This window comes from Cupressus sempervirens, chromosome 3 (assembly GCF_028749045.1).
Source record: "Cupressus sempervirens isolate cs-2001-9-10 chromosome 3, ASM2874904v1, whole genome shotgun sequence".
In the NCBI taxonomy this organism is placed as follows: domain Eukaryota; kingdom Viridiplantae; phylum Streptophyta; class Pinopsida; order Cupressales; family Cupressaceae; genus Cupressus; species Cupressus sempervirens.
Window position 1 is genome coordinate 118205292 of NC_143120.1, and position 16816 is coordinate 118222107.

Consider the following 16816-nt stretch of genomic DNA (forward strand, 5'->3'; position numbering starts at 1 on the left):
GTGTGTAACTTTTCTTAAATCATTCAAGAGTGTGTAGTGTTTTACCTTAATACATCCAAGAGTGTGTTTGGCCTTTAGATATTAGTTTCAACATGCATTTCAAGGAAAATGATTAATTCATACAAGTTCATTCACTATTAAAATCCTACAAGTGATGAAAATCACTACAAATTCTCCAAGTGATTAAAATCACTATAAAATCTTTAAGTGATTAAAATCACTACAATTTTTTAAAATTTTGTCTCCTACAATGAAAACCCAATTAGAAATCCCTACAGATCAACCAATCAATGAGTTAAGTATTAAAAATTTAAATCAATCTGTCAAAAAGCAGAGACGATAGAATCTAGGCACAGATGACAGAACTACGTAGATGCCAAAATTGTAGACAATAGAAAACTAAGAAGTATAGTTGAATTTTTCACTAACACATTGACAGTAATAGATGACAGAATAGGGTCATAGACGCCAAACCTTAAAGACACCAGAACATTGTAGACGACAAACTACTAACACTATTGACTTTCACAGCACACAACGCAAATGGAAAAGTATAGTCAGCAGCGATGACAATCTATGGCTTGTAGACAACATAACTAGGTGAATATTGAAGATGACAGTATACTTAAATAGCTAGTTTCTGGCCGCTCGCAACACAAATGACAGTAGGGTAAATCCTCGGAGATGACACAATATTTTGCGGAGATGCTAAAACTTAAACATAGATAAAAAAACATAGATTTATGTAGGATTAGATTGATTTCATAAACTAGCAGTGGCAGAGACACTAATCTGTGGAGATGTTGATCTATGTAGACGATAGAGCATATTTGCAGACGACACTACATCCTAGTTAAAAATTTTTTTTTGGATTTGATTGTAGAGAAGGGACATGGGTACAACCAAGCATGCCAAAATGTATGCTAGAAAACCTAACTTGTTGGGAGCACGCGTAAACAAGCAAACATTAGTTGTAACATGTGCATATGAAAGATTATAAAAAAATTGAAATACAACTAAAACAAGCTTGAGTTTAACAACTTGTGCAATCACAAATTAAAAGTTCTCATACAACCTCAAAGAAACTCAACAAGGGCACCCATAAGAGGCCTTGTTGGTGTGCTTTAGATTAGAGGGATGTGAGTGTGCTCTCCCTAAACACAATTATTGAATTCTTTGATTGATAAATGATATGCAAAATGAAATGAGTGAATCTAGACTAAATGAATGGAGAATACCTTCAAGCAATGGCTATGAGTGAGCCAATCCTCAAAGGATTATAAGATGTGAGATGGAAATGCAAAGAACCAAACTAACAATGATAAGCTAATATGAGATGAAAACATAAGTGCAAAAAATCTAACATCTACCAAAAGGGGTTAGTAACATGCAAATCTCTAAAACCACTAGAAAGCTCTAACTCTAAACTAGCATGAGAATAATGCAAATGAGAGAGATGAAAAATGCTTGAGATAAGGGCTCTATTTATAGGTTTGAGAGAGGCCTTGGGGAGGTGGCATCTATGTGGCATCCACATAGGTTCCACAAGGGAGACACATGGATTAAAGGACAAAGTCATGCAAAAGTCAAAACTAGCCTTTATGATTGAGAGGCTCAAGGTTTGCTCACACATGTGTGAACAACCTTGGGGGAAGGAGTGGGGGACAAAGGTGTAAGAGGTGTAAATGAAGTGGAATTTTTATTGGATCATAATTTTCTCACACGTGTGAGCAAACATTTAGGAGCTAAAAGGTGCTTAGAAAAGTGTTTAAGATAATTAAGTGAGATTAATTAATGGGTAGGCTTAGAAGGATGAGAGCGATGGGTGTAGAGTAGGTTTTAGGATGAGATTAAGAGTAAATTAAATAGTATTTAATTTAATCATAGGATTAGAGAATTTAATAAAGTGGAGGGAATTAAATAAATTGAAATTTATTTAAAAGGGGATTTATGGAGCACTATGGATTTAACACATTAGAGGGGATGCATTTAGATTAAATTTAAATACATTAGGGAAGTGAACTTAATTAAATAAGTGGAAGAATATAACAAATATAATTAATTAATAAATAATTAATCATAGTGTCAAAGGACATATTAAATGAATTAATATAGCTATTGGGACGATTTTAAGCATCTACACTATGTAATGATATATACTTAATATAATAATAATAATATATAGATAACATTTATAACATAATAGATAATATATAATGTACTATATAATAATATATAGTAGTATGATCATAATATACTATCTAATCATATTTAATATCATATATAATATTATAACAAGAAATTTTGTTTTATAATATATAATAAAAAAATAAAAAATAAAAAATTCTAATATATCATTATATCTTAAATGTGAAAACATATTTAAATATGTTTGTTAGCTTTTTTAAAAAAAATGTACAATTAGTTCCCACCTTCTCAATTTTTAATTTTTTTTTTGTTTTGCTGCCACATTTTGGGTATTCAATTTGTAATCAGGTATTCGATCTAGGATCGGGTACTTGATTAGGCTTTTTATTTACCAAACCTCTTTGGTTAACTCAAAAAATGTGTTTGAGACATGTTTCTATGACATTCAAACTTTGAGTAGCAATCTAACAATATTTTTTTCATCCAAATTCAATGAAACAAAAAGGGTTTTTTGATAACACTCTCAAGATCTCATTGATATAATTTCTATCAAATTATGAGTTTGAAAAGTATAATTTATTAGTTAATTTTTAATGAAGATATCTGTAAACTGTTGATTGACATACTGATTGAAAAATAGATGTGATTTTCAAACGGTATAACATTTTTGAAATCCAAAAGTTGTGTCACATTCTATGCTTTGCCTAGTATAAGAAAAAAAAGAAACAATTAATTTTGTAAAGTTTTCAATTAGTTAAGGTGGTCAGACATGAGAGTTTTTTATTTTGAAAAACTTATAGTAGAAGATTCATATTTAATTATTTATTTGGAATAAAAATACTAAAAAATATGCATCACATTCGGGCATGAGTCTACTTTTGATTAAGGTGGTCAGACATACACCTATATTTTACTTTCACCATGAAATTTTTGTAATACTGCATTAAAATCCAAAATTTTGACAAATCAAAATAATTTTCCTCTAGATGAGGCCTAGTAGTTTAGAAACTACATTCAATTTCCTACAAATTATTTTCTTAAAATTTTTTGATATAAGGCCCATGACTACTTTAAAATTATGTGTCAAGTTAACATAACCTTGATTTATTATTTTCTCACTACTTCTTAAGGCCATAGTTTGGCTGACCATGATCCTGCACATACCCACACACACACACACACACACACAACTTTATTGTAATATTTAGGTTCTTTCTTTCTCTCCACATCATTCTTTTTTGCAAAATAATCAAATATGACATTTTCTCTTTCAATCATCTTTTTAGTAGATTTGATCAAACATCTATAAACTTTACTCTTAGTAGAATAGATTGTTGGAAGTCTATTGGGAAAGTAATAAATAGAGAGGGGGAGGGTGGTGGGGGGTGAGGGGTAAATCGGGAACTGTAAAATGAGTTATCTTCTTGATACAAATTAATTTCATTCACCTTAACTCATCTCATATCAGGATCATGAATCATATAACAATAAACTGAGATAGATCTAACTATTCATCACATCCACAAGTATGAAAGTAAATGTAAGCACATAACACAAAATATTGGTTACCGAGAAACCCTCCAAGGTAAAGGTAAAACTAGGGTGGGAATGTCACCCATAAATCTTCACTATTGCAGTAAAAGAGAGAGAGAGAGAGAGAGAGAGAGAGAGAGAGAGAGAGAGAGAGAGAGAGAGAGAGAGAGAGAGAGAGAGAGAGAGAGAGAGAGTGTTAAGGGTACAATATTTGATCACTTTTGGTGATCTACCCTATGAGGGGTCTAACCTAGTAAGAGCTTAAACAAATTATTTAATCTACCTTAATTAAAGAATTTAAGCTTATAACTAGGTAAGTACTATGTTAGAATATTTTTATAGGCCCTTTAGGACCACTCTGTTAAGAGATTTACCATGATTCATTTGCTAGAATATATTAGAACCTTGATCCTTTGGTTAGCACTTTGATGCTTGATTATGGATCTCCTCTCACCAATTCTGATGTAGTCTCCTATCTAATAAACTTTGTTATGTCCTCCATATCTAGGTTTCTTTACTTGGTCTTTACTTCTAAGCATCAAACATAGCCTCTTTCACACATATACTTCTCTCTTCACTTTTTTTTTATCTCATTGGTTTAGGGTGTATACACTCCTTAAAATAACCAATTGGAGTAGGTTCTAGATCATTACCAAAAATCCAAATTTCTCCCTTTTGTCACTTAATCATTCCATTTTTTTGATTGGTTATACTGCCTTCATAACAATTAATGATCTCTGACAAAATGTGTAAGCAACTCCTTAGTTGTCTTAACAATCATTAAATTGTGTATAGAATTTGGCCAAAATGGTTTACATAAGTGTTTGTGTCATTCCAAACATATATACCAAAACCAGTTTACGTAGCACATGTATCCTTTGACGCTCAGTCATGACTAATACTCATGTTGTCACTCGGCTTTTAAATGCTTGGTACTAACTATGTAACTCGACACAAACTATGTAAATGAACTTGTATGGTCTAATAATGATGCACAATCACATGTGATGGATTATCTTACAAATTGAATTCAATTTATAATTGGTTTCATTCATTTCTATTGAGTATTATGAAAGTTATGCTTGTTGTAGTGTTTGCCAATTTCTAAATTCCCATGTAACATTCAAAATGCAACAATGGGATTTAATGAAATAATTATGACATAAATAGATTCATTGGAATGAGGAGTGAATCACCTTTGATTTTGAACTATTTCCACAAGTTTTGATTAGGATTTTTGAAAATTATGGAAATTCCTTACAAGTGGGTCTATAATCTACCTAGGGTTTCTAATCTATACAAGTTCTTTTTTGTCCAATTCCATTAAAAAAAAAAACCCATCCCATTTTTATATGTGTTATAGAAGGCCTCATTAGATGTTTGGAACTTTTTTTTTCACTCCTTTATTCAAAGTTATTCTCAAAATACACAGTTTACATTTTTATGATGACACGCATGAGGCCTAATCCAAAGTAGAAATCATATGTAATCTTTATTCTATCAATTAATTTATTGTTTATCTTTTTTCTATCTATCATTATAAACTTATATGTTTAGTTTCAATAGCTCATAGTATTTATAATGGTAAATATGTTCCCATACACACTGAATTGATTAATATCTAGTTCCTTAGTTTTTTCATCTATAATTTCTATTAATTTTTACTTGCTATAAATTATAGAAATTGTATATAGGTTTTGTAACTTATTATAATTCATCCCTAATTTATAGTTTTAACATACTTTTAAGTGCAGGGTGAAAATAACAATACTTTGCACTTTATTTTAATTTTAGTACATCATAAACAAGATTCTCTAAATGTAGCATGGGTGCTTCAATTTTGCGAGGTTGCATCACTATATGTTTCTACTATAAAATATTAAAAATGTGACTTTGTCTATGAATTATAGAGCATTAGATTATCTTCCAACCACATCAAATGTAAATTAGTATTGTAGCTATCCATTAACACACATTATCAAAGTTGTAATTTAAGTTAAAATCTTGAATGAGATTGAAACTTTATTGTTAGTATAACTTTTTAAGTGTATATAAGTTTTAATAAGGTTTTAGTTTTAGTTGTTGATACAATTACTTAGAAATCACCAAAATATTATAATCACCAAAATATTATAACATGTGTTAGATGGAGTTCCAAGTATAATATCTTAAATATTTATATAATATTATCTAAAAAGAAGTATTTATATAGACCCCTTTAAGAATTTAATGAAATCTAATTTTTACCTACTACATGATCTATTATACCAAAACATTTCAAAACTTAATCTATCTAAAAATTGAATCTCATTTATCAAAAAAATTAAGTGACATAGCTAATCATTTTATAAGCACTAAGATAGTGAATGAAAAAATATTTTATACTAAAAATTTATAATCATATTTATGTATAAATAGGAAAACTCCTTCCACCCAAGGAACAAGTAATTTCAATGTGTTATTTGGTTTTATTGGTAAAAGGAAAATTTAATAAATATTTGTAAAATCTTACTAACTTTTTTTTTTTTTTTTAAAAGAGGGGTAAACGCTTTGACCTGGAGCTATGAACCAGTGAGGCCACAAACGAGGGACCTCATCCCCATGAGATTTGAACTTTGATGGCAAGGATAACAACACAACAACTTAACCATCACAACATGCCACTATTGGCTAAAGGGTTTGTGGTAAACCTAGTGTGACTCGAACCGGAGTTGATGCGTAGCACCGGGATCATTAGCCTAACACTACGCCTCACGACTCGCCTTCACACCAACTTGGCTACTCACTCACCCTTAAAATCTTACTAACTTGTTCCTATTGGCTTTCTCTTATATTAAAGTGTTTTAATGCAATCATTTTAAGAATTACTAAAAATATATGCACATGTGAACAGTAATAATATTTTTTAAAAAGATGAATAGTAATGTGATATATTTTTAATGTAAAAAAAAAAAAAAAAAAAAAAAACTAAATTAAATTTTTAATATCTAATTATTTCATCCTATATATGGATTTACTATAGTATATATTCACATTAGAGTTTTATAAATTTTATGTCAATAATTTAAACAAATACATATATACATTCATTACACAAACTAGATGGAAAATATGATGAGAGAAAATAGTTTCTAGTGAAAAGGAAAGAGGAAGAAAAATAATTTATTATAAGTTTTTTTAATAGTTTGAACAAGAATCTTAATAATGTCCTCCATGACCTTAACATGGGTTCTTCTATATATATATATATATATATATATAATACTCCATAAATATTTAAAAAGTCCAAATTCAATGTTCTATCTAATTTAATCCTTCCACCACACATAGTCATCCCCACTCTTTCTTAAACCTTCAAAAGAAGTAACAAATTTTTGATGCACACAGTTTGGATTAACTAAAAAGTAAAAAAGTCAAAACAAATATTTAAAGTTAATTTCTTTTATACCAAAGTTGCTTAATACATGAATTGCTAAAAATCTAAGCATGTATAGATCTTAACTATACCTTTAGAAAAGGTGAATGACGAAATGGTATATTGTTATGTAGAAATCTGAATTAAAAAGGAAACAAATTTAAAATATACAATTGAATTTAGGTTTTAATATATAGTATATTTAATGTTATACATGGATGTAATGTAATATACTATTTAAAGTAATAGTTTCTATTGATAATAACAAAATAATAATATAAAAAATAAATACACATCCATTGTACAACCTTAATAGAGAATGGGATTGGAAGAAACCTTTTTGGAAAAAAATGGAAGGGTAAAAGAAATGAATATAACAATAATATATTAAAAGATTCTTTCATGGATAGTTTGATCAAGAATGACAATAATATCATCCATGACCTTGAAACATGTCGTTCTACATTTTTTGTTGAAACACAATAGTCCAATAACAAGAGAAAACCCAAATCCAAAGCTTATTCCAATTCCCACCTCCCACCATATATGTTCCCCCAACTCTTGTTCACTGAAATCTTCATCATAAGTTTTGTTCAAAGAAGAATAGGAACAATTTACATTGATTTGAAGCCCACATAGACCTCTATTACTTGAAAATGATTTTAACAATAATATATTAAAAGATTCTTTCACGGATAGTTTGATCAAGAATGACAATAATATCATCCATGACCTTGAAACATGTCGTTCTACATTGTTTGTTGAAACACAATAGTCCAATAACAAGAGAAAACCCAAATCCAAAGCTTATTCCAATTCCCACCTCCCACCATATATGTTCCCCCAGCTCTTGTTCACTCAAATCTTCATCATAAGTTTTGTTCAAAGGAGAATAGGAACAATTTACATTGATTTGAAGCCCGCATAGACCTCTATTGCTAGAAAATGATTTTTCATCAAATGTTAAGAATTGACCTCCTTGTGGTATTCTACCTGAAAGATTATTACCAGATATGTCCAAGAAACTCAAAAATGTGAGAGCTTGTAATTCTATGGGAATATTTCCCACAAGATTATTCCCCGAGAGATCAAGTGACTCCAACAACACAAGATTTCCCAAAGTAGTAGGAAGTTTTCCATTGAGATGATCTCTTGACAAATTGAGAATCATTAGACCAATAAGAAATCCAATATCTTGAGGAATATCACCTGAGAAATTGTTATTTGAGAGATCAAGACATCTAACCAATGCCAAAGATTTCACATATTCCAGATAGTGCCTTTTGTTGATTATTTGGATTTTATCTACATAAGGTTGCACTGAGCTTGAATTTGAGTATTGAAGAACTTCTCCAAATTGTGTTTGATTTTTCATTGCTCTCAGGTTTTGTAAGCTACTTGGAATAGTTCCAGAAAATTCATTATTTGACAAAATCAAGATTTGAAGATTTTCTAACTTTGTCAACTCTAATGGTATTCCACCTTTGAATTTATTAGATCTCAACACCAGAATTCGAAGATCAACCAAGCTGCCTATCCAGTTTGGGATGGTTCCATGCATGTTATTATATCCCAAATCTAAAATCTCTAAAGAAGTACAATTTTCAAGTGATAATGGAATGGATCCTTGTACTCTGTTACTTCCCAATTTCAACGTTTGAAGACAAACCATGCTCCTAATTTCACCTTCCAAGCGATTATTTTCTAGATTTAACACCTTTAGCATTGGTGAACAATTTCTGAAACTTGCAGAAATATTACCCGTGAGCTTGTTATTTGACGCATCTAGAACCTCCAAGTGCGACCCTTCACAAATAGAACGTGGAAAGGAACCACTAATATTATTATTTGCAAGTGAGAAATAATTGAGCTGACTCTGGCCATATTTATCAATGCTTGATGGAATGATCCCATCAAATTGATTCTCAGACACGTCCAAGAATTCTACAGTAGAATGAGGTACACAAACATTCCCTTGCAAGTTATTTCTATGTAAGTCAATATTATGAGCTTGAAACTTACTAAAACTAGATGAGAAAGGCATTCCTTCAAAATGATTACAAGAGAGATTAAGTGTGTAGAAGGGTCTAAAATCCCACAACCAATCTGGAATATTTCCACTCAAGGAATTGTTGGACAAGTCCAAACTCTTTATTGTGTGCTGTGTAGCTATGAAAGCTGGAAAATCACCATCCATATTACAAGAACTCAAATGCAAATAGTCGAGCTGAAATTTGGGAATCCAAGAACCTTCAACTTTTACTCTCAATAAATTGTTAGAAAGATCTAAGACAGACAACTGTGTGGAATTTTCTAATTGAGAGAGCAAGAAAGTGCCACTCAGAGAGTTATTTGAGAGACTAAGCAGCTGCAAAGATGAGAAGTTACCAAAAGTAGATGGAAAGCTTCCATTTAATTGGTTTGAATCCAGCCAAACAACTGAAAGCTTTGACAGTTTGGCTAAAGAGCTCCATGGAATGGAGCCTCTTAATGAGTTATCAGGAAGAGCCAACAGTTCGAGACGTGAGAGATTTCTGATGGAATCTGGAATCATTCCTCCCACATTTGAACTATATATGACGAGGCTGCTGAGGTGGAAAGCATGCTGCACAATAAAGGAGAGGTTGACATCGAGACGAGGGTTATGGGACAAGCGAAGGTCCATCAAGTGTGGAAGTCTTAAAACAGCAGAAGGGGTGGAGCCATGGAGATCGCAGTCAGTGAGGTAGAGGGACGCCAGAGATGTAAGGTTTGAGATCCAGGTGGGGAATGGCTGCTGAGTGAAGTTACTGTAAGAAATGTCGAGGTGGAAGAGGGAGGTGAGGTTTGCAAGAGGAGGGAGAAGCGCACCTGACAACCCTCTAGGCATGGAAAGCGACGCGAGATTTGGGAGGGATGCAACATTCTCTACCACATCACTTGTCAGATTCAGATCGCGCAGTCCAAGGTGCTCCAACCCTCGCAGATTCCGCATCCACGAGCTCGACTGCCTCATCTCCAGATGAATATTGTAGGAGATGTCCAGAAATGTCAAGCTAGACATGTTCCCGATATCACTTGGAATTGAGCCAGCGAGCCCACAATAAGAGAAGCTCAGATGCGTCAATCTGGTGAGGGTCATGGGGAGGTGTGAAGGGAATGGAAGAGGGGACAAGTCAACAAAAGTGAGGTCGAGGTACTCCAAATGGTCCAGCTGGAATAGAGCAGGGAATATCTGGCTGCTTGAATTCCTCACTACTGCTGACAAACGATAAGAGGTAACATAAGAAAGGTGGGTGTTAAGATCCAGACGAACCACGTGGCGGGTTAGGGGATGGCAGGCGACTCCCATCCAGGAGCAGCAGTATGACCCCTTCCACGAAGCCAGCTGGTCATATGGATCGAGCAGCTGTTGCTTGATCTGCTTGAGAGCAGACAACTCTTGAGGAGGGCATTCCCACGAGGAGGAGGAGAAGGAGGGAGAGGCGAGCATTAAGAAGAAGAGGAGAATGATCAAAACTACTGATTTCGCCATGTTGGGAGAGAGAGAGGGTAGGGATATTAATGGTTTGCATTGAAATGGGTGAGAATAGAAGAGGTATTTATAACATCTTACACAGTACTTTTCAGTCTAAAACGTCTTAGTTTGAAAAAAAAGCGGTGTTCACCATGGTAACTTTTTATGTCTCCAGTTTTTGGAAACTTCATTCTTATAATATTCTCCTTCTGTATACGTCAAAAATTGATCGATATAATATTCAAAGTTTTAGGTTGGAAATAGAGTGTTCACTGATAATCTTCAAAAGTCTTTTTGATGTGAACTGTTATAAATTTATGTGTTCACCTTGGTAACTTTTTATGTCTTCAGCCCTTGGATGTCAAAAATTGACCGGTATAATATTCAAAGTCTTAGGTTGGAAATAGAGTGTTTTTTGATAACCCTCAAAGTCTTTTTGATGTTAACCGTTATAAATTTATGTGTTCACCTTGGTAACTTTTTATGTCTTCAGCCCTTGGAAACTTCACCCTTATAATATTCTCTTTTTGTACACTTCAAAAATTGATCAATATAATATTCAAAGTCTTAGGTTGGAAAGAGAGTGTTCACTGATGACCCTCAAAGTCTTTTTGATGTGGACCGTTATAAATTTATGTGTTCACCTTGGTAACTTTTTATGTCTTCAGCCCCTGGAAACTTCACCCTTATAATATTCTCCTTCTGTACACGTCAAAAATTGACTGGTATAATATAATTCAAAGTCTTAGGTTGGAAATAGAGTGTTCACTGATGACCCTCAAAGTCTTTTTGATGTGAACCGTTATAAATTTATGTCTTCTAATGCCTAGAAAATTATAATCACTCCAATTTTCATTGTGGGGCTACACTAAGTTTTAGGTAAGGGTGGTGTATCATAATTAAATGCATCATTGACTCACGTCTAATTTTCAAAATTGTGTTAAATTTTTTATTTTCTTTTATTAAGGTAAGTTGAATTATTGAATGTGTATGAAATGATTTTAAAAATTATTGGTTTAGATTTAAGAGTAAAAAAAATAAATTTTGATATTTTTCTTAAACAATTTTTTTTTCATATTTAGTAATTTGGAAAAAAAATGTAATTTTTAAAAAGCATTTAAAGAACTTTATTTGTTAATAATTCTTAATGCTTAATAAAGGTTTTTTAAAAATAAAAATTGTATAGTCTAAAGAAAAGCATTCTTTCTTGGATTCTTTATGTTTTAAGGAAGATTGATTCATTCATTTAAAATTTAAAGTATAAAATAATCAAACAATTACAAAGTTATATTCTTTATTTTGGAAAAAAATTAAGACTAGAATAAATATGAAAGTGGGTTGAGGATTAAATAGGGAAATGAAATTCTGTGCCCATACTGTAAATGGTTTAAGAGCATGAAATTGAAACAATGTACTTGCTTCTTCCTACAGTCTAGGATAAAATAAGCCCTCACATAGCTCAACACACAACACCATAAATGTTTTATTTTCTTGTTAGAAAAAGGGCTACCCACCTATACCAGAGCCTTCTTCTCAACTTTGTCCTTAGGGAATTTCTTCAATGCCTCTTCCGTGGTTTTTCTTTCCTTGAAGAAATTTAGGCCATCATTCGGAAAACTTGAAATTTCAAAGATAAACGAGGCATTAAGTTGAAAGGAGACCCCATACATAGTGACATTGTACTCCTTCCTTCCCTTAAAGAATTACATCATCGCTTCAAATTCAAAATCATGGAGTTGTTCAAGATATAGATTGTAATGCACCACTCGGGAACCCAAGAGAAATAAACCTATTATGTTTTTTTTTTTTTGATTGGTAAACGGCCAAGGCCTTGGATCATATTATAAAATAAAATAAAATAAAAAAGATACATAGAGTTACTCCATTCAAACGGGCACTGGTAGGAAAGAACGGAGAAGAAAACCTCCACTCTTGCCTGGGACTTATGTCTTATGTTATTACATTTCCATCGGGGCATACCTCGGATCTTATAAAGTTACATAAAATTACACATGGGCATTCCCATGGAAAATCAATCTAATTCCATCTCCTTCAATCTAAGAAGTGATGAGTCTAGAATCAAATACCTGTCTAGGGAGTCTTTCTTCATTTAACAAGGGTCATTAGTAGATTAGATAAACCAATTCAAGGAAAATTATAAAAAAATTGCATTATAAAACCTTATTTTATTAGCCAGCAGTGTACAATACAAATCTCATCAAAAAATCATTAATCATATTGGTTTAGCAATTTATCTATAGCTATGCCTAAGCTAGGGAGAAAAGTTCCTAATAAACATCGAATTCAAACTAAGAAAATAAGCCCCTAATCCCTAGTTAGCCAAGGCTCTGAAAGGGAATACAAAACAAAACAGTCGGTCCCTCCAGTCAATCCAGATATAACCAAATTCAAAGTCCACACACCAGGAATGAATAAGGACCATATGCAAAAGAATCAGGAAGATCCAACCACGAAATCCCCTGTTCTAAGAAATTGGGTAAAGCAAAATGGGGAACTCAGAAAAAAACCCCAAAGAATATTGATCTTAGATCCTGTGATAGGAAATGCAGACTATAAAGAAATGACTAGAATCTAATGAAGATTAAGACTGTAAATAAAAAATACCTCCAACCGATCTTCAATAATCATATAGGAATAACGTATAGTTTGTAGCTATTCCTAATTGGGGAGAAAAGATCCTAAAAAACACCGAAACCAAACTAATAAAGGACCCCTAATCCCTAATAAGTCAAGTCTCGGTCATCAAATCTTGCTCTTTGAACTTCAAATTGATAGAATACATACCTTACATACGACATTGTAAGTAAACAAAATCAAGATAGCTAGTCCCTCTAATCAAACCGGATATTACGGAGATCATAGTTCAATCACTAGTAATGAATATGGTCCATATTCATGAGATCTACCGACTGAAAATAGAAAATTATCATAAGAATCAAGAAGATCCTCCTATGATATCCCCTGTTTTGAGTAATAAGAGTAGCAATTTGGGGAACTCTGTAAGGGGCCCTACAAAATATTGATCATAGATCCTATGATAGGAATTGCAAACTCTAAAGAAATGACCAAAATCTTACAATGATTAAGATAGAAAATAAATTATACATCCAGCCGGCAATATATGTTAAGCTACTCCATAGTTTAAATTCTTAGAACATGCCTGAAAACCTAAATTCCTAATTAAGAAACTATGAGCATATCCCATCTACTGGAGTATAACCGATGCACAAACATGAGATATTCTAAAATAATAATACCACCCAGCCATCCTTGATACAAGAAAAAGGAAGTATTACAAATTCCTATATTCTAGGAATATATAAAAGGAGCGGAGAGGGTCACACTGAATCATTTCTGAGTCATGCTATTCAAGGCTACCGTCAATTCTACAAAGTAGCAAGTTGTTGTAATTAACCATACATTGAAAAAAAGAAAAATTAGTGAATCTCTAATATCCACATCCCATAATAATTTAAAGTTCCATTGGCGAAAAAACTTAAGTTTTAGATAATGCTTACAAATACTAAATTTCATAAAAAACTTCATTAAAATATGCTGAGAACATACAGGTTTGGGTTAGCAGGACCCATCAAAACACCAAACAAATTAGAAATATATTTATATTATCAATCTAGATGTTGAGGGAGAAAACCATAACAAAGATTTACATCACACCACTATACTGTACTATTTATGAACCAGTGACATAACTATAGACCTACTACATATTTGACCATTTTATTTAGTTACATTCCCACTATATCTCAATACTAGGTACAAATCATTGTAAGCAGGACCAGTTATTTCCAAGAGACCGTTATCACCTCTAGAATTGAATCTAGGTCATCCATGGTAACGTTGGGAGGGAGTTCATAGGTAACTTTGGCTCTACTCGTCTTCTCTGCATTGAGAATGCTGAACTCTAGAGCATTGAGATTGTCGAATACTACTCCCGGATGCACATAAGAATTAAACATGTTGATGTAATTTACAACCCACTTCAAATTACCCTTTGCCCTAATCCTTTGCCAGTGCAAGAGGAAGTTAATACTAGCTTCCATGCATGGCCATTCCCTATAAAAAGCTAGATTATGTCTAATCAATAGACACTGTTGACAGGGAGCAGTTTTTAAATCCTCCACTCCCAAGGGAAGGCCCATGTATTTCTCCAAGAAGGGGATTCTAAACTTATCATCAATGCTGAAGGCAACCTTCTCTAACCCTCGTCTCCAAACAGGATTGAATATATCCAGACAAAGTCTAACAATTTCTTCCCTGTCAATCTTCGCTCTGGCCATTACCCCAATAAAAGACCCAATTATGGAACTGTTGGTTCTCCAGGTAGCCCTATAGTCGAATACATCTTCCCCTATTGACCTACTAACAAGAAAATGAGTCATGTTGTCTGCAACTCTTAAGAGACAATTCCACCTTTCCGGTTTTACTTTCCCGAGAAAGGCCATAGTCCTGTTCTCAGTCGCATGGAAGACATACACATTGGACTCCATCGTTACAAAAGGAGAATACACAGAGGGATGAAAAACTCAATTACTGCACTCCAAGGAAATCGTCCAATTCTTCAATTTCATTACCAACTAAAACCCATCATCATCCGGCCAATACCCATGTGCCCTTTAAAGGACAATAACTACAGTGAATTAGGAATGATCTCAGGTACTTATGTTACACTATGGAAGTTTGGTCACATGCTTTGTAGCCTTTACTTTTTGTACTTGGTGGCATGTTCTGAGTTCCTTCATGTCATATCTAATTATGATATCTTTCTACATCCGAAGTTGATAATAATAGTGCATATCATGATCTAAGCTGGGAAACAGCTGGAAGCCATGGACCAGTGAAACCACTATAGGAATTGGCGCGAAGTTATGAAAAACAAATTAAAAGGGACAATCCTATACCTTACAATATTAGATATAGCCTTATGTGATTCTGGGTTAGTAATAGCCTTGCTCAAATCCTTAAAATAAACTATTAGTATTAGTGTACTGAAAAATGATCTCTAGGAGGATTCCAAGTTGATATAAGTTCAAACTTTACTCCCCTGTAGCTCCATTATGAAATAAACCTATTATGTTACAATGTTTACTTAACTATATTTTTTTGAGTTTAAACAACATCAAGATAACATTAATGTGGAACTAATATGAACATACACATCAAATACACAAGCAATTACAAATATAGTTTCAATTCCTAGAGGGTTCCTTCACGTTGAGTTACATTAAGAAATAACATATATATAATTTCATAAGAAAATGCATAAGTACAACTAATACAATGAAGGGACATCCAATAAATAATATCCACTACACATTTTGCAATGTCTGTGAGAATAAATACAAGTACATCAATTGAAAGAGGTTAAATACATCAACTAAATAGAAGTCTCCAAGATAGAAATAAGAATGATAAAGGTACATCTACTGCAACGAACATCCAACAACTCACAATTTGAGGGGGACCCAAATGGTAAGAAGACACTACCTCCTGACCATGTGGTCACCTAGTCAGGTTTCCACTCCCAATGTGTAGGGAAGATAATGAATGATCCACATACAACTAATCAATCATGAAACATTCCTAGGCAAGGAATTCCTAAAATCCAAACTACCTCAAAGGTAACATATACTACTCAAGAAGATGAGATAATTTCAAAAAAGGAAGAACACTCAATCCAATACCAACACCACATGAAAAAACATCATACATACCAAGAATAGATCAAATCACCAAATTATGAGATAAAGTCAATGAAAGATATCTACCTCAAGCCAAGATCCATGTGTCGAAATTACATCACCCATGAACCATCTATCACCATCAATGATAGTAAATAACAACATTAAATACATCCAATGATAAGTATACCAGTAATTACACCACTAGAGGAAAATACAAAATAACTACAGAGGAGACTTAGGCTACATACTAGGGAGTGTCATCACATGGTCAAACTACTTGAGTTATCCTGGACTAATATCTCAATAGACCCCAGACCCTCAAGCGTTGAGTTACCCTAGATTGGTTCTCTGAACTCTAAACCCTCAAAGTGACACATGTGGATCCAAAATACCCTCCCAATAGGATGAGGAAAACTAGTCATACCTCTCACTATGTATCATCTCATTCCCATCCTTAGTTTGTACAAGCACTCAAGCCACAGGCTGGACAAATATTTCTAG

General features: G+C 32.9%; 1 protein-coding gene across 1 annotated transcript; it reads right to left on the reverse strand.

Moving 5' to 3' along the window:
• Positions 1-7460: 7460 nt before the first annotated feature.
• On the reverse strand, positions 7461-10637 carry LOC149565055 (receptor-like protein 39). Its single transcript, XM_089818609.1, has one exon. It carries the CDS (start codon positions 10608-10610, stop codon positions 7773-7775), a length of 2838 nt encoding a protein of 945 aa, XP_089674735.1. The 5' UTR covers positions 10611-10637; the 3' UTR covers positions 7461-7772.
• Between the last annotated feature and the right edge of the window lie 6179 nt (positions 10638-16816).

Excerpts from the sequence above, each read along its gene's own strand:
- LOC149565055 (XM_089818609.1), bottom strand. The coding sequence starts at position 10,610 with ATGGCGAAATCAGTAGTTTTGATCATTCTCCTCTTCTTCTTAATGCTC.